Raw genomic sequence first — 26,444 nt, forward strand, 5'->3', positions numbered from 1 at the left:
TTTAAACTTCATGGGTGTAAGAATAGCATAATCACTTTCATTGTGTAAATTATATATAAGAATCTTACCTTATTATAAAGCTCACACTTTGAGAGTTACTGTCTCTAGAGCATTTTATATTTAAGAGCCCTTTCACTGGAGTTGAACATGTTTGTGTGCTTGAGGACTTGAGAACAGTGTGAGTTATTCAAAGACAGACTGTTTTGGTAGAAATAATGTATGGATAGGAGACAGGGATAGTTCAATTTCTCTATTGCTCAGTTTTAATTTTAATAAATTGTATGACCTTTCTGTAGTCAGTTTCATTTGTAAATATGAGAGATTATAAATTACATAATTTCTGTTTAAAAGTTTTAAAAACTCATGATACCTAAGTTGTTTTGGAAATTTTTTATGCTTTTCTGGATAATAAATGTAATTTTCTAATTTTGTTTTTTAATACAGGTTAATGGTACAGTGTAAGAAACCTTTAAAAGTTTCTGATGAACTAGTGCAGCAATATCAAATTAAAAACCAGTATCTTTCAGTAATAGCAGCTGATGCAGAACAAGAACCTAAAAATGATCCATATGCATTTGTTGAAGGAGACGAGGAATTCCTTTTTCCTGATAAAAAAGATAGACAAAATATTGAGAGAGAAGCTGGGAAAAAACACAAGGTGAGTAAGAGTAACCACGGTATACCAAAACATCACTGATAATTTTGTAGTGCTGCGTATGGTGAGACCCTTAGTACCACATTTACTATTTTGCTTTAGAGTAGAAAGATTAATAATTTTAACATATAAATACATAAATATATAATAAATATTTTAGGTTTGAACTCAGGCCTACACCTTTAGCCACTCCGCCAGCCCTATTTTTGTAATGGGTTTTTAAGCGATAAGGTCTTGCAAAACTGTTTACCTGGGCTGGCTTTGAACTTCGATCCTTCTGATCTCTGTGTCCTGAGTAGCTAGGATTACAGGCGTGAGCTACCGGTGCCCGGCTTGAAAAGATCTTGTTTACTATTTATTTAGGTGGTATTGAGATTTGAACCCAGGACCTCAGGCTTGCTAGGCAGTCATTGTACCACTTGAGCTACTCTTCCAGTCCTTTTTTGTGTTAAGTACTTTCAGTATGAGTTTGGTGAACTCTTTACCTGGGCTGGCTTCGAACTATGATCCTGCTGATCTCTGCCTCCATACTATCTAGGATTATAGGTGTGAGCCACCAGCACCTGGTTGTTGTTTACTTTTTAATATTTCTGGGTTTGACAAAGAGTATGTTAACTTCTGTCAAAGTTGAAATGAGAACATTTAGGTAGAATATTTTGACACTTAGTTAAAAAACATGTATCACTGAGTTTAAAAACAATAAAGGATATTTTTGATATGACTTGGAATTTATAGTGTTCAAAAAAAAGTAAAAATTTAACATTAATGAAGTATAGATGTAAAAATATTTGGTTAAAATTTTAGAAATCAAGTATTTAAGAATTGAGTAAGTATAATATAACTCTGTTAGGTAAGAATTTTGCCTAAAATACAAAATATGAAAATTGAAACCTGTAAAATTATGAAAAAAAGGTTCAGTAATGTTTAGTACAGAAAACTAATTTTGCAAAGTTTTTCTTAGCTCTACCATATGCCAAGTATGTAATTTTGTCCTTTTACAAATATGAAACCATCAGTACCTGGTAAGGCTGCAGCAGACACAAACTGAAATTGTTTCAGCTCTTACCAGCCATGATTCATGGGGCAGATTCTTCAGACTCTATTTTCTTTTTTGTCTGTAGGATGAACATACTACCTATTTGCAAACTATAAGAATTAGTGATGGACTGGTGAAGTGGTAAAGTGGTAGAGCACTTGCCAGGCAAGCGTGAGGCAAAAAACAACAATAATTAGTGACAATGTATATGAGCATTTAGGCAAATGTTTAACACAAGATCTTAGGAATTGGTAGATTCTGTTGTTGGTAAATTATATATTTTAGCCTAATATATAATATTGCTTGTAGGTAGAAGATGGAACATCTAGTGTTACAGTGTTATCTCATGAAGAAGATGCTATGTCGTTATTTAGTCCCTCTGTTAAGCAAGGTAAAACTTTTATTTCCTAATCAAAATTAATGCATTCCGGGATTGTTACACAAACTGATCTGATAATGTTGGCCTTTTACTACTCCTTTTTGCCTAATTCATACGTTTCATAGGATGGGTGGATAGATGTATTGTCTATTATCAGTAGAAGCAAGTTAAAATGACAGAAATTTCATTTTAAATTGTTGGAACTTTTTATACTTTTTTACAAATAAAAATAGCATCTCATTTTGAAATGAGTAGATTGGATATGATCATCACTAATGACCTGTTGGATGAAAAAAAAATTCAATTTTTTGGGATTTTGTTTTGTCCTGTTGTTTGTTCTTTGACCTGGGATCTTGTTATATTACCCAGGCTGGTCTTGAACACCTGAGCTCAAGTGATCTTCCTACTAGAGCCTCCTATGTGCTGGATTATGAATGTGTGCTACTACACCTACTTCTTTAGAACTTGATTTTCAAATTACGCTTTCTGAAATTTCTTTTTGTCTTTTTCTTCCTATGTACACCAGTATTGTTTCTGAGGCCATTTATTCAATAGATTTTTATTGAGCACCTGTTACGTGTCCTGGGCATTAGAAATACAGTGGTCCAGATTCTGCCTTGAAAGTATCTGACTTGAGCTTCTTGTGAATGGAGTAGAGACTCTGTGTAATACTTGACTTAGAAAATCCATTGAAGTTTAAATATGTTTTTTAATTGTCAAGTCAAAATTACATATATTCATAGTTTACAATTTGATGTATGTATACATTACGAAATGGCTAGATCAAGCTATTTAACATGTGTTACTTCACAAAGGTGTCTTTTTTGTAACAAGAACACTTAAAATCTATTTTCTTAGCAATTATCAGTGCAAAAAAATTACTAACTTTAGTCACTATAATGTATACTAGTTAAACCTTTTTTTTTTTTTTTTTTTTTTGGTTGGACTTGGGTTTTGAACTCAAGGCTTCGTGCTTGCAAAGCAGGCTCCCTATCTTTTGAGCCACAGCTCCAGTCCATTTTGCTCTGGTTATGTTGGAGATAGGGTCTCTTGAACTGTTTGCCCAGGCTGGCCTCATACTGTGATCCTCTCGATCTTAGCCTCCCAAGTAGGTAGGATTATAGCCATGAGCCACTAGCACCCTGGCCTTATTAAACTTTTGATAAGGTCAAAGGAAGTTAACTTTTGGTGTGTGTTGAGACAAAGATTTAATTACTTGACAAGAATGTCAATTCCTGGGTGACCAAAAACAAGAATAAGAAAAAAGTATATGTGAACAAGGAGCACACCATCTTTCATGAAGTAAATTTGGTGGTTGATGGGTCTAAGTTGCTAACAATTTGGATTTTTTACCTTAGGAATCTGCAGATTTACTACAGTTTTAACCACAATTCTAATGACATTTTTTACAGAAATAGAAAAAAATCCTAAATTTCCTGTTGAAGCACAAAAGAACCCAAGTAGCCAAAGCAATCTTGAGCAAATAGAACAAAATTGGAGCCAAGGATTGTGGTGCACATCTCTAACCCCAGCACTGGTGAAGCTGAGGCAGGAGATTGGAGAGCTCCAGGCCAGCCTGGGCAACATAGCAAGACCCTGCCTCAGAAAAAACCAAAACAGGCATGGGGGTGAGGCTTAGATGGTAGAGGGCCTTTGCAAACATATCTCCCTGAGTTCAGTCCTCAGTTCCACAAAAACCAAAAATAAAACAAAAGAAGGAAGCTAGTGCTTTTTTTTTGTTGTTGTTGCTGTTTGTTTTTTGTGGGACTGGGATTTGAACTCAGGGCTTGCTCTTGCAAAGCAGATGCTCTAGTGTTTGAGCCATGCCTCCAGCATGACAGTGTTATCATACTACTTGATTTGAAGATCTACTCAAAAGAGGATTTAATTAAACAAGATGGGGTTTTGTGTGTGTGTGTGTGTGTGTGCGCGCGCACGTGCGTGCGCGTGTGCTTCTGGAGTTCGAATTCAGGGTCCACATCTTGAACCACTCTACCAGCCCTTTTTTGTGAAGGGTTTTTTAGAGATAGGGTCTTGCAGAACTGTTTGCCTGAGGTGGCTTTGAATCTCGATGCTCTTTATCTTTGCCTCCTGAATAGCTAGGATTACAAGTGTAAGCCACTGGTGCCCAACTTGTGTGTGCTTTTTTTAAAAATTGTACGTATCTATGAGGGACAGTATGTTTCAACACATGCATATCACATATACTGATCAAATCAGGGTAATTAGTATTTCCATCTCCTTATCATTTCATTATGTTTGGAACCTTCAAGTTCCTCTATTCTAGTTTTTCACAAAATATGTAATAGTTTATTATGAATTATAGTCACCCTACTGGCTATAAACACTAGAACCTACTCTTTTGATCTAACTCTGTTTTGGTACTCATTATCTGTTCCCCATCCACCAACTCTTCCTAGTCGCTACTAAACAGATACACAGAAATAGAATAAAAGAGAGAAAAAGTAAAAGAAAGAAAAAGAACACAACATGAAATTCCCCTCAATAAATTTTTAAGTATAATACTACATTGTTATGTATAGGTAGGTACTGTGTTGGACCATAGATATCTAGAGTTTATTCATCTTATGTCACTGTAAATCCATTGAATAACTTCCCATTTAAAACATCTTTATTAAGATACAGTTTACATAGAATAAAATTCACCTGTTTAAAAATGAAAAATAACGTGTGCTGGGTGTGATGATTCACATCTGTGATTCCTGTTTCTGGAGGCAGAAGCTGGAGGGGTGCTGCAAGTTCATGGCTAGTCTGGTGTATATAGCAAGACCCTGTTTCAAAGAACAAAAAGGAAAGAAAGAAAGAAAGAAAAATATGTGTATTTTAATTCTGTTGTCTGAATAGCATCGATATTTTTATATACTCATGTAGAGTACTTAGCTGTGTTGTAGATTACATAAGTCTTTGGAACTTCCTGGGGAAGGCACTATCATTTATTTGCAACTTTATTTCTAAGAGAAAAAATATTTAGATTTTAAACAAGAAATTATAAGCATTTTCTTGTTGTAGGACCTTCTTACAAACTTAAGGTTGTATATCTAGTTTAATAAGTAGAAGAGTATTTATTTGGCCAGTAGTTGAATGCTGGGATTACAGATGTGTACCATCATGCCTAATAGTTGAGATTTTAATTTTATTTTTCTGACTGACATGTTAGATGCTCCGCGCCCTACTAGTCATGCCCGTCCTCCATCAACCAGTTTGATTTATGACTCAGACCTGGCTGTCTCTTATACTGACCTTGATAATCTCTTCAATTCTGATGAAGATGAACTGACAGTGAGTATCCTATTAAAGTTTAAGATTAAATTTGTTTTCCTTGATTTTATATAAATTCTTTATCTTTTGGAAATGATTTTTGACTTGAATACTATGTTTTAGATCTGAACATTAGGAGGTATTTTATAGTAAAATACCAATTTGTTTCTTTTGTTTTAATCTAATGTTTGAGTTGTTTTGACATAGTCTATAACCTTTTTTTTTTCTTGGTAGTGAGGATTGAATCCAGGACTACCAGTTGAGCTAATGCCCCTAACCCATCCTATAAACTTTGAGGTGGCTTTTTACCCCTTTTCTTGGATGCTTGAAGTACACATGATGAATTTTGATTTGAACTCTGCCACATATTTTTTTTTCTGCAGTCCTTAGGAAGCAGAATAATTTTCCTGTGCTTCAATCTGATAGTTCGAGAAGTGCCTCTGGAACTCATTTATCTAGAAAATACAGAAGTGATTAACATTAAAATTACAAAGTTTATTAAGAAATACCAGTTCTTCTGAATTTGTTTGGCATCACATCTTTTACTATAAGACAGATACATAGCATAACAAATGAAAGAGGAAGAAAAAAAATATTTAATCTTTCATACCTTTTTCCAGCGAAAGATAAAGATAAAGTAAAGCTTAAAATGAGATTCCCTAGAGTGTTAAGTCTGGCAAATTAAGGAACTGGGCGTAGTGTTATCATAAGGAAATTCTCTTTTCATCTACATAAAAGTATCTTGGAAACTATGGCACATTTGGTCTTTGTTGTCCTATAAAATATATGCTGTTAATCCTGTCAGAATGTGTACATGTGTGTATAAATATAGGTATAGCAGATACAGGTATACATAAACTTCTATATCTTCTAATATACCATATGTTTGAGCACTGTTCACTAACTGAAAATATCCTTGAGTACTTTGATACATATAGACAGTTCTTTCTGCTACCATTCATTTATCAGTTGTGGCTCCTCTAAGCTAAAAAGATAATATTCAGAGCATGGTCTACATTTGTATCACTAAGTGTATGACAGAAGACATGGAACAAATGTCTGCTCTACAAATAATCGTGTTAGATTGTAGATACTAAAGCTTGGTTTTTTCAGCATATTGAAATTTATTTCAGTTAGGGACCTTATGGCTTTGTTATGAGGTCTTTTCTTAGTTTTACCTGTTACAGTATATTGCAGGGGTAAGGAGAGTACTAAAACAAGGTAAATGTATAAATAAGAATTCAGATGGGGGACAAATACTTTATGAGTATCTTTTGCTAAGAAGTATGTACAGCGTGTTAATTTACAAATCTTTTTTTTTTTTTAAATAGGTTTTAAATTTTTGGTTGTTGCTTTTTTTTTGTGTTTTGAATGTATATGTATTGGTCATTTTCTTTGTGGAACCTTTTTCTCTGTTAATTGGGAGGCTTGTCAAATAACTATTCAGTGGTTGGCTAAGATAAAGTTGTATTGTTACACCATATTTAGTATGTATTTGGCTGTGTCACAGATTCAAAGTACTACTTTTCATGAATGAGCTTTACTTTTAAGATACATCTGAATGGTTACTACTTTGAGATCACCTTGGATTTCAGATAAATATGTGCTTTTTTTAAATAGCCCGGATCTAAAAAGTCAGCGAATGGATCAGATGATAAAGCCAGCTGCAAAGAATCAAAGACGGGAAATTTGGATCCTTTATCTTGCATAAGTAAGCTTCCCAAATCTGTGCTTCAGATAAATTTGCAAACTTGTAATCTCAACAAAGTTCCCTACTCCCTTTGTTTTAAACACAGATTCGCCTCTTTTTAGTCTTATGTTAAAATGTGTGTTTTATTAAATATAGGCACTGCAGATCTTCATAAGATGTATCCTACACCACCATCATTGGAACAACATATTATGGGATTTTCCCCAATGAATATGAATAATAAAGAATATGGTAGTATGGATACAACACCTGGAGGAACTGTTCTAGAAGGAAATAGTTCTAGTATAGGAGCACAGTTCAAAATTGAGGTTGATGAGGGATTCTGTAGCCCAAAACCTTCTGAAATTAAAGTAAGTATTTTATTTTTCTAGAAAAATAATTTGCTTCCTGTATTTTCTTATGGAATTAGTTTGTTTCTATATTCAAAAACCCTTTCATAGTTGATTTCTACTTTTGTAGCTAACACATTTTAGGACTGAATTATGGTGACAGTATTAAGAATGCATTTAAGAATAGAATAGAATAATAATTTACATTTTCTTTTGTTTAAAGAATGGAAAAACAGGACAGAGTCAGTTTGGTTTTTTTGTTTTTGTCTCTGGAAGATGATATATTAAAAGGCCACTTTTTTTAAATTGTAGGATTTTTCTTATGTGTATAAGCCTGAAAATTGTCAAGTTCTAGTGGGATGTTCCATGTTTGCACCTCTAAAAACTCTACCAAGCCAATGTCTGCCTCCTATCAAATTGCCTGAAGAGTGTGTTTATCGTCAGAGTTGGACTGTTGGAAAATTAGAATTGCTTCCTTCAGGACCTTCCATGCCATTCATCAAAGAGGGGTATGGTTTATGTTGTTATAATATTTCATATAAATTGAATTTTTTTTCATAGAAGTACCTGGTGTGCTAGAAAAAGAATATTGGTTTTAAGAATTCTGAACATTGTTTTCTACTTGGTTATAATGTTAATAATAGATAAACTACTAGAAAACACCATTACTCTTTGATTATTTGCTTACAGAAGCATCTTTTGTTCTATAGTTCTAAAACATTCTTTGTTGTACATTTGTCATATTTCCTACATTTTTCACATTTTAACATCTCTGAGTTGGTAGCATTTTAAATTACTATTGTCATTTTTACACATGAACATTTCTAAAATCAGATTTTTTTTACAATCAGTGGCATATTAGGTTTAATGAAATATATATGTATTTCTAAATATTAGAAGTTATAGCTAGTAAAGGTGGTTGTCTAGGTATAAATAAATGTAGACAGATTTTATTTATAATTTTGGACCTAGTTGGTTGATATTAAGTCTCTACAACAATACCAGAGTGTACATACTAACCAGATACAAGTCTTAATTATACTTGAATTTTGCATTAATTCTATCACAATTTTCGCTGTCACATTGGAAAGCATGTGGGATATTTTAATTTGTGTTTCATATTACTAATGTGTTCCTTTATGTTTGTATTTGATTTTCTGTTTTACCCTGGTTGACCATAGTGATGGAAGTAATATGGATCAAGAATATGGCCCTGCTTATACACCTCAAACCCATACTTCTTTTGGGATGCCTCCTAGCAGCGCGCCTCCTAGTAACAGTGGAGCAGGAATTCTTCCTTCTCCATCCACCCCTAGGTTTCCAACTCCAAGGACTCCAAGGACTCCAAGGACTCCTCGTGGAGCTGGTGGACCTGCTAGTGCTCAAGGCTCAGTCAAATATGAAAATTCAGACTTGTACTCACCAGCTTCTACCCCATCTACATGCAGACCCCTTAATTCTGTCGAACCTGCAACTGTCCCTTCTATCCCTGAAGCACACAGTCTTTATGTAAATCTCATTCTTTCAGAATCGGTTATGAATTTATTTAAAGATTGTAACTTTGATAGTTGCTGTATCTGTGTCTGCAACATGAATATCAAGGGTGCCGATGTTGGAGTTTACATTCCAGATCCAACACAGGAAGCACAGTACAGGTGTACTTGTGGCTTCAGTGCTGTCATGAACAGAAAATTTGGAAACAATTCAGGATTATTTCTCGAAGATGAACTAGATATCATAGGACGAAACACAGACTGTGGCAAAGAAGCAGAAAAACGTTTTGAAGCTCTCAGGGCTACCTCTGCTGAACATGTTAATGGAGGCCTAAAGGAATCTGAAAAATTGCCTGATGAGTTAATATTATTGCTACAAGATCAGTGCACTAATTTATTTTCACCCTTTGGAGCAGCAGACCAAGATCCTTTTCCCAAAATTGGTGTAATTAGCAATTGGGTACGTGTGGAAGAGCGGGACTGTTGCAATGACTGCTACCTTGCATTAGAACATGGGCGCCAATTCATGGATAATATGTCAGGAGGAAAAGTAGATGAAGCACTTGTAAAAAGTTCATGCTTACACCCTTGGTCCAAACGAAATGGTAAGGATGCTAATGAAATAGGTTTTGTGTGTGTTTGCTTATTTTCCTTAAGTTGAATGAATTTTCACTTTTCCTTTTTTTTCTTTTTTTGGCAGTACTTGAATTTGAACTCAGGGCCTCATGCTTGCTAGGCAGGCTCTCTGTCACTTGACATGCTCCACCAGTCCATACCTTTCACTTTTCTTCGAGAAAACTATCAAAGGCAGCTTCTGCACAGCTAATAGGGACACTTAAACTTGGACTTAAAATCTCTTTTTAAGTATGCCATTTTTATTAGATTTAAAATTTTTATTTATTTTTTGGCAGTTCTGGGGTTTGGACTCAGGGTCTCATGATAAGGATGACATTTTTGAAGCAGATTTCATAGCTTTTTATTTTCAGCGATAAAAGTACTTTTATTGTGTATTAGTAATTATGTACTTATATAGAAATGTAAAAGGTACTTCCCATATTAATTGGTAAAAAATTGCTGGTTGTCTGTTGTATTCAATAATTGTGTGGGCTTGTGTGTGGTGTGTGTGTGTGTGTGTGTGTTGCTGGGGATTGAACCTAGGCTTTACACATGCTAGTCAAGGGCATCACCACTGAGCTATGTCCCTAGGCCTGTCACTATTTATTGAACACCTTGTATGTGCTTGGTATTGTTCTAGATTTACTGTTGAACAAAGTTGACCTATTTCCTTCCTTTTTGAGCCTGTTAATTAGTGGAAGAGACAGTCATTAAACAAAACCATAATTAATTGTGTGACATCAGATACTGAGAAGCACTTTTAAGAAAAAGCAGGGCAAAAGGTAGAAAAAAAATCATGTGCTGGTTTAGATTTTTGGTCAGAGAACTATTACTGCAGTGGAACATTTAGGCAAACCCCTGGTAAGTGGGAAAGTGTGAGCTATGTGGTTAACTGAGGGAAGAGTGTTACAAGCAATGCAGTGTGCAGAGATCTTGAGGGAGTAGTTTGTTTGATGTGTTTAAGGAACATAAGAGGCTACTGTTGCTGGAATGCATTTGATGATGGGCAAACTGGTATCAGATGAAGCCTTAAGAGGTGTTCAAGAACCAAAATCATGTAGGGTTTTATAGATCACGCAGTGCCTTTGTAGTCTATATGTAATGGGAAGCTATTGAGCAGTTTTTAGTAAAGAAGTAGTATGATCCTTTTTCTGAAAAGATCACTGGCAATTATGTAGAAAATAGTTTGGGGGTAGGAGGTCATACAGGTGAGAGTGGAAGCAGGTTAATTAGTTGGAATAGTGGAAGTAAAAGAAAATGATAGCTTGGACAAGATTGGAGCAATATGCCAGGCACTGGTTGCTCATGCCTATAATCTTAGCTATTCAGAAGGCAGAGATCAGAAGGATCATGGTTTGGGGTCAGTATAGGCAAATAATTCACAAGATCCTATCTCAAAAATATGCAACACAGCTCACGTGGAAGAGCTGCCTGCCTGGCAGGCGTGAGGTCCTGAGTTTAAACCCCATATTGGAGACAAAAAAAAAAAAAAAAGGATTGGAAGCGATAGAGGTATAAATGATAGAGTCCAGGTATGTTTGGAGTAGAACCTATAGGATTCGCTGATGCATGGAAATTACATAAGGCATCAAACATAGCTTGGTGACTAGATGAATGGCAGGGCTAACCACAGAGGAAACACTGGGGGAGGAAGCCGAATACACATTTGGAGATAAGAGTTTCACATTCAGAGGAGTGACTGGATGTAGAAATAAAACTTTTTTTTTGTATGGTAGTTATTGGTATTAAAGGCTATGGAGCTGGATGTAGTAACCTATAGAACAACTGTAGATAGAGCAGCTCAAAGAGGCAGCTGACATTTGGAGGTATGGCAGAGGAGAGTCCAGATGAGGAAACTGAGGAGGAGGCAGGGGAAAAGTCAAGAGAACCCATACTAAGTATGGAAAATATTTGAAGAAGAGAGTGATTATCTGTATCAAATACTGTGACACATCAAGGTAAAAAAGTTTAACAGAACCATTGGATGTGACTGACCACATGGTGGTTGGTGATAACCTTGATAAGCAGTTTTAGCCAACCAGATGAGAATAGCCTTTGGAGGAAATAGGGTGACTAATTTAAACTTTTGGGGACTTTTGTTATATGAATAGCAGAGAAAACAGATGGTAGGGTTAATAGAGAGTTGTTTCTGTTTCTTTCTTTTTTTCTTTTTTCCATGGTACTGGGGTTTCAACTCAGATCCTCACACTTGTGAAGCAGGCACTCTACTGCTTGAGCCATACCTCTAGTCCATTTTCCTCTGTATATTTTGGAGATGGGATCTCACAAACTGTTTGTATGGGCTGGCCTTGAACATAATCCTCTTGATTTTAGCCTCTCAAGTAGCTAGGATTACAGGTGTGAGCCATTGGCACCTGGTTGTAGTTGTTTGTTTTTTAAAGGTACATTGAGAATGAGCCTGTTTAGAGGAAAGTTTTAAACTAACAAGTAATAATTTTACATATTTTGAATGCATTGTAGAAAGATTAAATCAAGCTCTAACTAGCTTATCTCACATTATTTTTTTGTGTGTAGTGAGAAAATTTAAAGTCTCTTTCAGGAATTTTGTATTATAGAATAATTATTAACTGTTCACTGTGCTGTATAGTAGATCTCTACCTAACTAGAACTTTGTACACTTTGGCTAACATCTCCCCTTTCTCTATCTCCACCTTCCTCCATAGGAAGGAAATACTAATGCCAGAGAGAAGAGTATAGGAACAGTCATCAAATAAGTGGGAGGTGATAGAATCCATTACACAAGTAGAGGGGATAGGTGGACCCTTAGATAGGAACATGTCCATTGTAACAAGAAGAAAAGGCATACTTTCTTTTTTTGGACAGGAGGGAGGAAGTGAAAATTTTCCTGATTCCTTTTGTAGTTGAGGATGAGGGGAGCTATTGTTGCATAATGGGAGAGTTCCCTTACTAGCAGCTTCAGACTTCACCTGGGAACTTAATAGAAATGCAGATTATCACACCCCTACCAGTAACTTCCAAATCATACTTTGAGACTCGGATTCAGCTCTGCCACTCACTAGCATTACAGACTTAGAAAAGTTCACTTAACATCTTGATTTCTTCATCTGTATGAATGGATTAAAACTAGTATTTGACTTTTGAGGTTAAGATTTCCTGAGTTAATCCATATAAACATAGAGGCTTTTATTCTGTCCTTGTGTCACTTGCTAATTCAGTCACCTTTAGACACATGTAAAAAAGTGGGCTTGGTATTTTGGGGAACTTTGAAGGTGTTCTACCTTTAAATTGCTGGGCTTGCAGATGGCTCAAGTGATAGAGCACCTGCCTTGGAAGTGTGAGGCCCTCAGTTCAAACCCCAGTACTGCCAAAAAATAAATAAACTGCTTACTGACTATGAGGGGAACTGAAACTGTAAAGAAAGAAGTAAAAGTGACCCAAATGCCCATTGGTAAGAGAATGAATAATTACGATAGGCCAGATGGAATATTTTATTCTGAAAATGAATAAAGTTATATTTAACAAATAGATGAATCATAGTAATATTGTTTTGGGGGTGAAGAGGGAATAAGTCTCAGAAGATTATATACAGTAAGATATTTTTAAAGTATTACCTTTAGTAAAGTTCTAAAAGAGAAAACTAAATATGTTGTATATGTACATATAAAGTTCAGGATATTGGTTAATTCTTGAAATCTTGCATGTGTTCAAAAATGACCAAGGGTTAGAATAGGGTAAGCACTTAATAATGAGACTGTTTTTGGTAATATTCTAATTCTTGATCAGTGAGAGCATAGTTGTTCTTTATATTGTTACTATTTTTACATATATTTATTAAAGGAACTTTGTAAAATAAGAGGGTAATGCACAGGCCAGTGATTAATCTTTATATGTGACATAATACCAAGACTCATTCAATTCATTATACTCAAGGACCAAATTAAGAAAAGGAAAGGGGCTAGGTATGATAGAATATGCCTATAGTCCTGCTCTTAGAAAGCTGAGGCTAGAGGATCCCTTGAGCCCAGGAGTTTGGGGTGTGCCTGGGCAACATAGTGAAACTTCCTTAAGTAAAAAGAAAGAAAGGATATAGAAGGAAAAGATACAAGTAAGTGTCATAGGTGTTCAAAAAAAGCAAAAAAGATGAAGATTATTTTAAGCCACTTACGGTAGTTAAGAAATACCCTATGGAGTCAGACTCTGTGGGGTTTGAAATGTGACTCCATCACTGTATGCTACCTGTGATCTTGGGCAAGTCTTTAACCTGTCTGCTTCTGTTTCTTAAAATAGAATCAATATTCTCACAGGATGTTGAGAGGATCAGATGAATTAATGGGTAAATATCAGAGAGCACCTGTAGTCCCAGTTTGCCAGGAGATTAAGGCCAGAAGGTCATTTGTGCCTAGAAGGTCAGGATTAGACAAGATAATATAACACCTTGTCTCAAAAAAAAAAAAAGGTCTGAGTGTGGTTCAAGTGGTAGAGTGCCTGCCTAACAAGCATGAAGCCCTGAATTCAGCCCTTAGTACCACAAGCAAATCACTTAACTAATTAAAAACAAAACAGCGGTACCTGGGAAATAATAAGAACTCATATTAGTAATGACAGCAGAAGCAGTAGAATTAGTGGTAACTCTTTTTTTTAATATCATTATTATTGTTTGTTTATAATAACCAAGCTATTTACCAAATAATAGAAAATGTTGAGCTGTACTTGGTATATATTTATATTTTGTGTATTTTTATATCTTGATTTGAACATTTCAACATAAAAACATGCTAGAAAACATAAATGTGCAATATTGAAATGCTTTGATCAAATTATAGAAATGTTGTGAAATATAATCAAGCTCTTGCCTTACAATCTGCCACATTGTTTCATCTGCCTTGCACACTTCCCCCAAATATGTACTCCAGTAACTTTCTTGTCTCCTTTAAATCTTGTCAGTTGGCATCTTCTCAGTATAAAATTTCAAACCCGTCTCCATGTTCTCCATCCTTTTTTCCAGTATTTTGTTACCTTTTCCCACTGTATAATTTATTGCTTTATTGTTGTCTCTTACCTCATTAAGTACACCTCTTGTAAGTTCTGTGTGAAGGCAAAGTTTTTTGTCTATATTCCAACACCTACACTAGTGCCTTGCATGTAGTAGGTGATCAAGGCATTGAATTATTTATTTGGATGAATTTAAATTCTACAAAAATGGGCTGCTGATGTAGCTTAGTGATAAGAGTATTTCTCTTGCATGCACAAGGCTCTGGGTTCAATCCGTAGTACTGGAAAAATTAAGTCTATAAAGTATAGTTTGTATATATATATATATATATTTTTAAGCATTTCAGTAGTTTGAACTCAGGGCCTCCCACTTACTAGGCAGGCTCACTATCACTTAAGCCACTCCACCAGCCATAGTTTGTTTATTTTAATAGCAGCTTATATTTTTGTCAAGACAGAAAAAGCTTTGTTCTAAAAGCTTTTAAGAATCAAGACAATACAGAAAGGTAGAAGTAAATATTGCCCTTATTTCTGTCCGTTCTTGCCATCATACCACCTCAATTACTTTTTAAAAGAGTTATTAAGAGATCATATCATTTATTCATTTAAAATAATATATACTCAAGTGGTTTTAGTATTTACTGAGTTATTGTTACCATTGCCACAATCAATTTTGGAACATTTTCATAAATCCCAAAATAAACTCTACACCACCCATTAGCAGTTAACTCCATTTTTCCCTCCACCTCTTCTTCCCACCTGTAGGCAACCATTAGTTTGCTAGATTCTGTCTCTGTAGTTTTCTATTTTTTGGTCAATTCCATGACCACTTGAGCCAGTCCACCAGCCCTTTTTTGTGTTGGGGTTTTCCTGATAGGGTCTTGAGAACTGTTTGCCCAGGCTGGCTTTGAGCCTCCTGATCTCTGCCTCTTGAGTAACTTAACATTACAGACGTGAGCCTGTATCCTTTGAAGCATGTTTTTAATTTCAATAAAATCTAGTAGTCTTATTCATTTTTCTTTTGTTGTTTGTGCTTTTTGGTGTCATGTCTAAAAAGGCTTTATCTAGCCTAAGTTCATGAAAATTTACTCCTATTTTTTTTCCAGAGCCTTATAATTTTAACTTATATTTATGTTTATGAGCCCTTCTGAATTAATCTTTTGTATATAGTGTGTAGAAGGGATTCAACTTCATGGTTGTACATGTGGATGACCATTTGTCTGATACAATCTGTTAAAAAGATCATCTTTTCCCATTAATTTGTCAAAAATTAATTGATCTATAAATACCAAGTATGATTTATGGATTCTCAATTCTGATTTATATGTGTTACCGCCATGATCACTGTAAAAAATCATATTTTTTTTAACTATTGCTGTTCATCTACATCTTAGTATACATATTTATTTTTCTTCCTTAGCACTTATAATTAATTATAATTACATATAATAAATCTTTTTTGTCAGTCTTCCTCCCCCAAGCTTATTAGTTCCCTGAATACATAAATAAGAATTTTTTCACATAGTATTCTCAGCAAGCAATATAGTCTTTGGCCCATTGTAGGTCTTCACTAATTGTTTTTTTAAAGAATGAGATTATGAGAATTACACTTAGAATCAAAATACAAATTCCTGAGCTTTACCAGGTAAGAATTTCTTGGGGTTGAGGATTACATACGTATTCTTAAAAAGTTCCTATGTAATTATGATAAACAGTTAGTCAATGATAATTTTTAAAACTTTTTAATGTGAATATTCATGTATGAATGCACAAATATATCTAATGTGTATATTTCATAGTTTTATTATTTATTTTTCATTTACCATAGTATTAGTCATGAATCCATATCAGCTCTGTTACCATTTCTAATGACTAAATAGTATTCTGTTATATGCATAATTGTTATTAAGTGTTCTGTTACTGTGTACTAGTTAGAAAATTAAGCAGGTAGGAAATTAGGCATTGGTAATAATTAACATTAAATGATTTAATGTAACAGTATGCTCAAACAGGTTTAATGGTACAACTAAGCTATTCGGTACTCATGTCAGTAATTGTTCTTTAACCCATTTGATATTTACAAATAGTACTTTTCATACCCATTCTGATAGTTGGTTAGAAATTCAGTTAAAATAATTTGATAATCTATAAATGTAGGTTTATAAAATATTATGGATAAGTTTTAACAGCATGAGCAGGTTTACCTGTTCTCTATTTCAGAATTGTTTTTATTTGCTGTGCTGGGGATTGAACCCAGACCTTGTGCATGCTAGGCAACTTGTTCTACTACTGAGCTATACCTCCAGCTTTGTGTTTCAGAATTGTTAGTCTGTTTTTTGCAAATTAATAATAATCCTTATTAATAAGGATTGGTTATAATCCTTTTCCATGTAATCATCTTACCACATTTTTGGTAAACCATTTCAGTGTGAGACATAATTCTTTCTGATAAAACACCTATTACAAGTTTGAGAAACAACCAAAATAAATGCAAAAAATAAAATTTTATTTGAAGCCACTCACCATTGGCTTAGGCCTGTAATCTTAGTAGCTACTTAGGAGGCCACGATTGAGATGATTGTAGTCAAGGCCAGCCTGGGCAGAAAGCAAGACCTTGTATCCAAAATAATCAGAGCAAAAAGGGCTGGAGACATGGCTCAAGCCATAGTGTGCCTGCCTTGCAAGCGTGAAGTCCTGAGTTCAAATACCAGTACTGTCAAAAAATGTTTTTTTAATTGATACTAATTTTTTTTAAGGAAATAAACTACAGTGACTTTTTAATGTGTCATGTTGGTTGTAAGTATCTGGAAGAACCTTTAGTTTGTTTTTGGTGCTAGGTATTAAACCTGGCATCTCCTGTACTGCTAAGCATGTGATGTACATTCCCAGCCCAAAGAACCACTTTTATTGAACTTCATATAGTTTTCTGTGCAATCACATGTCTAAACTTGATAATGAAAAACTAAACTTTCCTATATGTATATTTTATTATCTCAAAATTTTCTTTGTGTTCACAATAGCAGTTATTACTTTTTTTTTTTTTTTAAATGCTTGTAGATGTGAATATGCAGTGCTCTCAGGATATACTTCGAATGCTCCTGTCTCTTCAGCCAGTTCTTCAGGATGCTATTCAGAAAAAAAGAACAGTAAGACCTTGGGGGGTCCAAGGTCCCCTTACTTGGCAACAATTTCATAAAATGGCTGGTCGAGGCTCTTATGGTAAGTAATATATGGTGATGTGTAATACTGGTTTTATATCACCCTCAGCTCTGTGCCCAACTAGAATGATCATATTAGTCTTCCTGAAATATTTTCATGACATATACTTAAGGCCATGTGATCCAATTCCAGTTCTTGACATTCTTTTAACATTTCTAACATTCAGTATTTCTGGTTCTCTAATATGACTTCAATAGGAGTAGCTTCACTTAGATCTATTTTTATGTTTTAAACTTTCCAGTAAGATATCATGTGATGAAAGGGTCATACTTCCAAGATTATTTTAATCAAGATTACTTTGGTCCTAAATTACTTTACAAAATTGAATGACAAGTCGAGGCTGGTGGGGAGATGTGGTAATTCTAGTGATAAAAGACCCAAGATCTTCATTTTTTTTTTTTCATTTATTATTCATATGTGCATACAAGGCTTGGTTCATTTCTCCCCCCTGCCCCCACCCCCTCCCTTACCACCCACTCCACCCCCTCCCACTCCCCCTCCTCAATACCCAGCAGAAACTATTTTGCCCTTATTTCTAATTTTGTTGGAGAGAGAGTATAAGCAATAATAGGAAGGAACAAGGGGTTTTGCTGGTTGAGATAAGGATAGCTATACAGAGCATTGACTCACATTGATTTCCTGTGCATGGGTGTTACCTTCTAGGTTAATTCTTTTTGATCTAACCTTTTCTCTAGTACCTATTCCCCTTTTCCTATTGGCCTCAGTTGCTTTAAGGTATCTGCTTTAGTTTCTCTGCATTAAGGGCAACAAATGCTAGCTAGTTTTTTAGGTGTCTTACCTATCCTCACCCCTCCCTTGTGTGCTCTCGCTTTTATCATGTGCTCATAGTCCAATCCCCTTGTTGTGTTTGCCCTTGATCTAATGTCCACATATGAGGGAGAACATACGATTTTTGGTCTTTTGGGCCAGGCTAACCTCACTCAGAATGATGTTCTCCAGTTCCATCCATTTACCAGCGAATGATAACATTTCGTTCTTCTTCATGGCTGCATAGAATTCCATTGTGTATAGATACCACATTTTCTTAATCCATGTCTGTGCTGGGGCATCTTGGCTGTTTCCATAACTTGGCTATTGTGAATAGTGCCGCAATAAACATGGATGTGCAGGTGCCTCTGGAGTAACAGTCTTTTGGGTATATCCCCAAGAGTGGTATTGCTGGATCAAATGGTAGATCGATGTCCAGCTTTTTAAGTAGCCTCCAAATTTTTTTCCATAGTGGTTGTACTAGTCTACATTCCCACCAACAGTGTAAGAGGGTTCCTTTTTCCCCACATCCTCGCCAACACCTGTTGTTGGTGGTGTTGCTGATGATGGCTATTCTAACAGGGGTGAGGTGGAATCTTAGTGTGGTTTTAATTTGCATTTCCTTTATTGCTAGAGATGGTGAGCATTTTTTCATATGTTTTCTGGCCATTTGAATTTCTTCTTTTGAGAAAGTTCTGTTTAGTTCACATGCCCATTTCTTTATTGGTTCATTAGTTTTGGGAGAATTTAGTTTTTTAAGTTCCCTGTATATTCTGGTTATCAGTCCTTTGTCTGATGTATAATTGGCAAATATTTTCTCCCACTCTGTGGGTGTTCTCTTCAGTTTAGAGACCATTTCTTTTGATGAACAGAAGCTTTTTAGTTTTATGAGGTCCCATTTATCTATGCTATCTCTTAGTTGCTGTGCTGCTGGGGTTTCATTGAGAAAGTTCTTACCTATACCTACTAACTCCAGAGTATTTCCTATTCTTTCTTGTATCAACTTAAGAGTTTGGGGTCTGATATTAAGACCAAGATCTTCATTTAAAAAAAAAAAAATGCCAGGTGCAGGGGCTCATGTCTGTAATCCTAGATACTCAGGAGGCAGAGATCAGGAGGATTGTGGTTCGAAGCCAGCCCTAGCAAATAGTTCCACAAGACCCTATCTCGAAAATACCTTTCACAAAAATAGGATTGGTGGAGTGGCTCAAGTTGAAGGCCCTGAGTTCAAGCCCCAGAACTGGAAAAAAAAAAGATAAGACAAAGAAAAGAAAATAAACTATTGTGACAATGAGTGCTTTCAGTAAGTATACATTAGATTTATGGTCAATTATGATGGAAAAGACCATTCTGAATATTTGAGTTATTGTTGGGTATTGTCTTTGAACAGTGAGGTATAATCAGAGCTTATAAAATATATTTGGAATAATAGTTCTCTCTTTTTATTTTTATTTTCTTTTTTGGGGTGCTGAATATTGAACCCAGAGCCTTACCACATACAAGCATTCTATCACTCAGCCATGCTCTAGCCCTAGAATAATAGTTCTTAACATTAAAATCTTTGAGTTCTATTCATGGTTGCAGAATGCATTATATACAGAAGTAGATTTGCCTGTGTTTTCCTTTTATTAGTGGCTGAAAGATTTAAATATCATATAAATTAATATTCTGTGAAAAATGCATATTAATGATAATATTTCTTAGTATAAGCTTTTATTTATTTTTTTTAAAAACCAGGATATTTATTTCTGTATCTTCCTGAATTTGGAGATGATGTGTATCAGTTCATACAGACTTTTCTTTTTTTTTTTCCTTTTTTGTTTTTAATAGTAGTACTGGGGTTTGAACTCAGGGCCTTGGGCTTGCTAGACAGGCACTCTACTACTTGAGCCACAGCCTTGACACACACTTTTTGCTTTAGTTATTTTTCAAACAGAAAGAATCTCACATTTATGCTCAGTCCAGCCGAGACTGTAATCCTCATAGTTCTGCTTCCTTCATAGCTGGGATAACAGGTGTGTGCCTCTATACCCAGTTTTTTATTGGTTGAGATGGGTCTTGTGAGCATTTTGCTTGGGCTGACTTCAAATTGCCATCCCGTCATCTCCACCTGAGTAGTGAGGCATGAGCCACCATGGCTGGCTCTTTCTTTTTTTTAATGGCTGCATATGTTCCATTTTTATATATGATACTCTATATATATCTGATACCATATTTTACCACTCTCTATTTATGGACATACAGATTCCATCACTATCATTACAACTATTTTTCAGTAATGCATACATCCTCAGCTTAAAGCATGTGTGTATTTAAAAATATATGTTGCTAAATTATGCTCTGCAATACCAATTTAAACTACCAGCTAAGGGTCTTTTTTCCCCAAACCTTTACCAGTAGAGTGCTGAATAGGAAGGTCAAAATGTTTTGAGAGATGGGTAATAGACTGTGAGAGTAGATTTCTTTGGTGTAAATTCCTGCTCTGCCACTTCTTTAATGATTTTGGACAGGTTGTTTACCTTTTCCTTTCCTGTTTTCTCATCTTGAAAATGAGTTTAATAACATTTCTCTTATGTGGTTCTTATGAGGATTAAACCAGTTAATACAGTATATGGAAAGAACATTTAACAGTACCTTGAAAATAGTGTTGTAATTGTTTGCTATTTTTAATTTTAATTCATTTTCTCTTAATGAAATCAGACATCTTTGTTTATATAAAAGGTTATTAATTTCTATTTTTGCAATCTTTTTCCATGTCCTTGGTCCATTTTCTAAAAGGTTAGTCATTTTCTTTTGCTAAAAAAAAAAAAAAATACTTTTTTTTGGTAAAAACCCTTAACCTGAGATCCACGTCTTAATCAGTTTTTTAGTATGTAGTACAGTATTGCTGACTCCTGAACAGTGTTGTACAGTCAAGTTTATTGACTGTTTTCTCATAATTTGTAAATTCCTCTCTATGGTTAAAAAAAAAAAAACTGTTTGCCATACTTATTGCAAAATTTTCTTCAATTTGTTGTTAATCATTGGCTTTGCTCATAGTTTGTAGTTTTCATGCAAAAATTTTAGATTTATATAGTCAGACTAATTTTTAATGCATAGGTCTTATTTATGATTTGAAAATCCTTTCCCAGTTAAAATTTATTAAAAATAAAACAAACCTCACTTCCATGCTTTCTTAAGTTTTTCCATTCAAATTAATTTTTTAAAATTTAATTTTAAGTTAGGTAACTAAATATGTTTTGTAAAGACTGTTTAGGAAATTTCTAGCTCTGGAAAAGTGTCATTGGCTTTAGTATTTTTGTCTTTAATATGATATTTTACTAATCATTATTTTTTGACATTTTAAATAAAAGATGTGTCTTGGTTTTAAGTGTTTTCTTAAAATGCATCTTTTTTATTTAGGAACTGATGAGTCTCCGGAACCACTGCCAATCCCCACATTTTTGTTGGGTTATGATTATGATTTTCTGGTGCTTTCTCCATTTGCTCTCCCTTACTGGGAGAGACTTATGCTGGAACCTTATGGATCTCAAAGAGATATAGCCTATGTTGTACTATGTCCAGAGAACGAAGCTTTGTTAAATGGAGCCAAAAGCTTTTTTAGAGATCTCACTGCAATATACGAGGTAGGTGTTTTAAAAAGACGTAACCTTTTAAAACTACTTCATGATTTATATGTTTATGTATAAAATATACTGGCAAGTTCATCTGGTTGCCACAGTGATGATGGTGAGAAATAAGATGTTTAGTTCTCATACTAGCCATTTGTAGTCTGTCAAGTTTGAGCTAATCTGTTAGGTGTGTGTGCCCTTGGATTATGGTGGAAAACATTATATTGAGGGAAGAATAGGAGGGCACATATATCCTCTACACTGGGCATGGTAATGCATGCCTATAATCTATGTACTTGAATAGCTGAGACAAGAGGATCTTGAGTTTGAGACCAGCTGAATTACATAGGGAGTTCCAAGCCAGTCTGGGTTACTAGTGAGAGCTGTCTCAAAATAAATGGTTAAAAGAGAAAATAATGTAACTATTTCTAAAACAAAAGGTAGCATTGTTAAATAACCAGGATAAAAGTTATACTTGTGAAAATTCTAAACTGAATGTGGTGGTGTACACCTGTAATCACAGCTACTATACTAAGGAGATCAAGGCAGGAGACTTGAGAGTTTGTGGCCAGCCTGAGCAAAGATAGAACTTATCTCAAAAACAGAATACAAGGGCTTGGGGTGTTGGTCAAGTGGTAGAGTGCCTGTTTAGCAAGCAAACTCCAAAACTGCCAAAAACAGACAAACAATGCAAACAAAAGTACTGGAGGTGTGGCTCAAATGATAGAGCACTTGCCTAGTATGTGTTAAGTCCCTGGGTTGAATCCATAGTGCCACCTTCCAAACTCTATCCCTGTTTCAAATATGTCCCTGTTTCTTCAGGAGCTCAGGTAGTGACATTAGGTCTCACTTTCCTGATATGTAAAATAAATATCTGCTAGATATCACCATAGTATTTTAGTTTGGAAGTTCTTGACTATTTCACATTGTAATTCTCATACTGTATCTGTCACTAGGTGCACTAATAATAAATTGTACCATCCTTTATTCACAAATACTTTGAAATCTAGCCTATCTTAATTTCTTTTACATTCTGAGTTTGTTACTGTGTTGCTTTTATTTACTTATAAATTTTTGCAGTTGACTAAGGCATCTATTAGGTGTGTCTTCAATCCCCCCCCACCCCCGGCAGTACTGGGGTTTGAAATCAGGGCCTCACGCTTGCTAGGCAGGTGCTCTACCACTTGAGCCACTCCACCAGTGTGAAGTGTGTCTTTCTATAACTAAATAAATATTTTGTAAGGAATATTATTTGGAGCATTTGTCCTGAAAAATCCTCTCCCCAAAAAGTTGTGTAGTTAAATAGACTTGTGGAAACATTGTGTATTCTATATCTTTTAGAGATTCACAATGCATACTAAGTTCTTGAAGACCTCTAATGTTTTATGGTAAAGAAATTGAAATTTGTTTAATCCTCTTTTGCAAATTTACTTGACATTGGGCTTCTTAAAACTGAGCAACCCACAGAATTAGCAGAAGATTTGGCAAATATATAGTGTATTTATATACCAATTTTAGTTTTGTTTTAACTTAAGGATATATACTTTAAAGTATAGACACAGATGTATGTACATCCTAAAATGATTACTTTTTTGTTTGGTTTTTTTTTTTTTGGGAGGTGAGGTCTTACTATGTTGCCAGGCTCAACTCCTAGGCCTTCCTTCTGCCTTAGTTTCCTGAGTGGCTGGGACTGCAGGCAGGTGTCACTCACCTGGAGCTTTTTTTGTTTGTTTTGTCTTGCTGTGTAGCCCAGACTAGCCATGAACTGTGATCTTCCTGCCTCAGCCTCCTGTGTGCTAGGAGTACAGGTGTGTAAACCATTCTTGGCAATAAGTACATTTTTATATTTACTTATTCCTGCATCTGTAAGCTTTCATTAGTCAGAACAAATGGGTCTAATGCTGCTAGTAATATCTAGCTGCTTTTTCACTGTAGCTATTGAGACAAGGTCTCACTAAGCTCAGGATCATTGGCTCTGTTCTTTACACTTCTCAAATGTTAATTACAAATAAGCTTATTTTAAATGGCTTAAATAATTAATTTATAATGTATACCTAAATAGTGTAATAATTCACTAATTTTCCTTTCTGTATATGTATTTGTAGTCTTGTCGATTAGGTCAACATAGACCTATCTCTCGACTTTTGACGGATGGGATCATGAGAGTGGGATCTACTGCATCAAAGAAACTATCAGAAAAGTTGGTAGCAGAATGGTTTTCTCAGACAGCTGATGGTAACAATGAAGCATTTTCTAAGCTCAAGCTTTATGCACAAGTCTGCAGATATGATCTAGGTATTAAACTTGCATTTATTGTATAAGACAATTTTAGCAAAGTGTGGCCTGGTTTACCAGCTATTTTTTTTAATTAAATTTTATTAGAATATAGCCATCTCCATTTATTTACGTATTGTTTCTGTTGACTTTTGTACTGTAAAATAGAGCTAAGTAACGACAGAGACTGTAGTCTGCAAAAATATTTATTATCTGATCCTTTACAGAAAAGGTTTATTGATCCTATTAGGTGGAAACTGTGGGTACTGAGCTATTTTCTGTTGTTCTGTAGGGTTTAATGTTTGTGGTAAGGTTTGTGATTTATTAATTATTGAGAGAGAAAATAATTTGTCTATAAACTGTACAACATCAAGTAATAGTTCCTTGCTGTAGCAAAGAAAATGACTATCATTTAAGACATTTTTGTTACCATTGTTAAATTAAATATCCTTATCTGAAAGGCACCTTTAAAGGGCTAGAAGCATGGCTCAAGCGGTAAGAGTACCTGCCTAGCTACCTTAAAAAATGCTGAGGTTAGCTCAGTAGTCTTTAGAATTTCCTTCCTTTTTTTTTTTTTTTCTGGCGGTACTAGGGTTTGAACTTGACCTCATGCTTACTAGGCAGGTGCTCTACCACTTGAGCCACATTTCCAGTCGAACTTCCTTTAGATTTAATCCAAAGCCATATAGTTCCAAACTATTGAATCTCATTGACATTTCAATAATTTGTGCCTTGTGATCACATTTTTCCACTTTGTATTTTAGTTAGTTATCATTGTTGCCATTATTTCTTCATTTTGTGATTTAGGAACACTTTCATGGTTTGATGAAAATTTGCTAGATACTGTTTTTATGTTTAATTGTGCCTTGGAAATAGAATTTTTATTATACTTTCAAAAATTTGTTTCTTGAGTTTCTAGGAGAAAACAATGCTGCATACACTGTTAGCAAGCAGTTTGGGAAAAATAATTACTAAGAAAGTATCAGCTAGATTATTTCTTATTCATATGGTGGAAGAAAAAAAAAAAAACAGTCAGTGAAATAAAGAATTAAGTATCCTGTCTTTATTCTTTAGGTCCGTATCTTGCTTCCCAGCCGTTGGACAGCTCTCTGCTTTCTCAGCCAAATTTAGTTACCCCTACAAATCAGTCTTTGATTACTCCACCTCAGATAACAAATACTGGAAATGCTACTACTCCATCTGCCACCTTAGCATCTGCAGCAAGCAGCACTATAACGATGACTTCTTCAGGTGTTGCAATATCGACTTCAGTTGCCACAGCAAATTCAACTTTGACCACAACTTCATCTTCATCATCCTCCAACTTAAATAGTGGAGTATCATCAAGTAAATTACCTTCGTTTCCACCTTTTGGCAGTATGAACAGTAGTGGTACAGGACTTGTGTCTGCCCAAGCAAGTACAGTTCAGAGTGGCCAGCTAGGAGGGCAACAGTCAGCAGCTCTACAGACAGCTGGGATTTCAGGAGAGTCATCATCACTTCCCACTCAACCACATCCTGATGTGTCTGAAAGGTACCTTTAAAATTACTGGTCTAGGGTCTGGTAGAGTGCCTGCCTAGCAAGCATGAGGCCCTGAGTTCAAGCCCCAGTACTGCCTCCCCACACTACTCCCCCCCCCCAAAAAAAAAAAAAAAAGAGAAAGATTTTAAAAATACTGATCTTTGGGTCTGGGAGCTCAGTAGTATAGTACGTGAACCCTGGGTTCAATTCCCAGAAGCAAAAAAAAAAGAATAAAAATAAGTTTTTATTTACAGAAATGTAAAAACTAATGCTTTTTTTTTTTTTTTTTCCTAAATAGGAAATGTTATTTTGATCTTATCCTTGGAATTTAGTTTTTATTATGTTGAATATTTTATGTATGAAATTGTAAAAGGGATCTTTATAAAGTATTTTATTTATATATTTAAGAATCCTAGAACCTCAGGGTGGGAGTTAAAATCTTAAAAACCGTTTAGTCCGGATTCCTATGTGATACTTGATTCTGTCCTGTGACATAACAAATACATTTGCCTGTGTAAATCCAGCAATTGAAAAATCCCTATTGAGCAGCTTTACCATCTTACCAAGTTTTGAATTTCA

The 26,444-nt window shown here is 35.0% G+C and overlaps 1 protein-coding gene across 1 annotated transcript in view; it reads left to right on the forward strand.

Annotated features, from left to right (window-relative positions):
• The window catches only part of Med13 (mediator complex subunit 13), a 97,159-nt gene that overhangs the window by 52,134 nt on the left and 18,581 nt on the right, over positions 1 to 26,444 (forward strand). Inside the window, exons 10-20 of the mRNA XM_020158889.2 lie at positions 445 to 658; positions 2,001 to 2,082; positions 5,249 to 5,370; positions 6,970 to 7,060; positions 7,196 to 7,410; positions 7,702 to 7,898; positions 8,571 to 9,487; positions 17,529 to 17,690; positions 21,861 to 22,084; positions 24,175 to 24,364; positions 25,418 to 25,877. Of these exons, the coding sequence (XP_020014478.1) occupies positions 445 to 658; positions 2,001 to 2,082; positions 5,249 to 5,370; positions 6,970 to 7,060; positions 7,196 to 7,410; positions 7,702 to 7,898; positions 8,571 to 9,487; positions 17,529 to 17,690; positions 21,861 to 22,084; positions 24,175 to 24,364; positions 25,418 to 25,877 (2,874 nt within the window). The remainder of the gene's footprint in view (positions 1 to 444; positions 659 to 2,000; positions 2,083 to 5,248; positions 5,371 to 6,969; positions 7,061 to 7,195; positions 7,411 to 7,701; positions 7,899 to 8,570; positions 9,488 to 17,528; positions 17,691 to 21,860; positions 22,085 to 24,174; positions 24,365 to 25,417; positions 25,878 to 26,444) is intronic.

This window comes from Castor canadensis, chromosome 11, assembly GCF_047511655.1.
Source record: "Castor canadensis chromosome 11, mCasCan1.hap1v2, whole genome shotgun sequence".
Taxonomy (NCBI): Eukaryota; Metazoa; Chordata; class Mammalia; order Rodentia; family Castoridae; genus Castor; species Castor canadensis.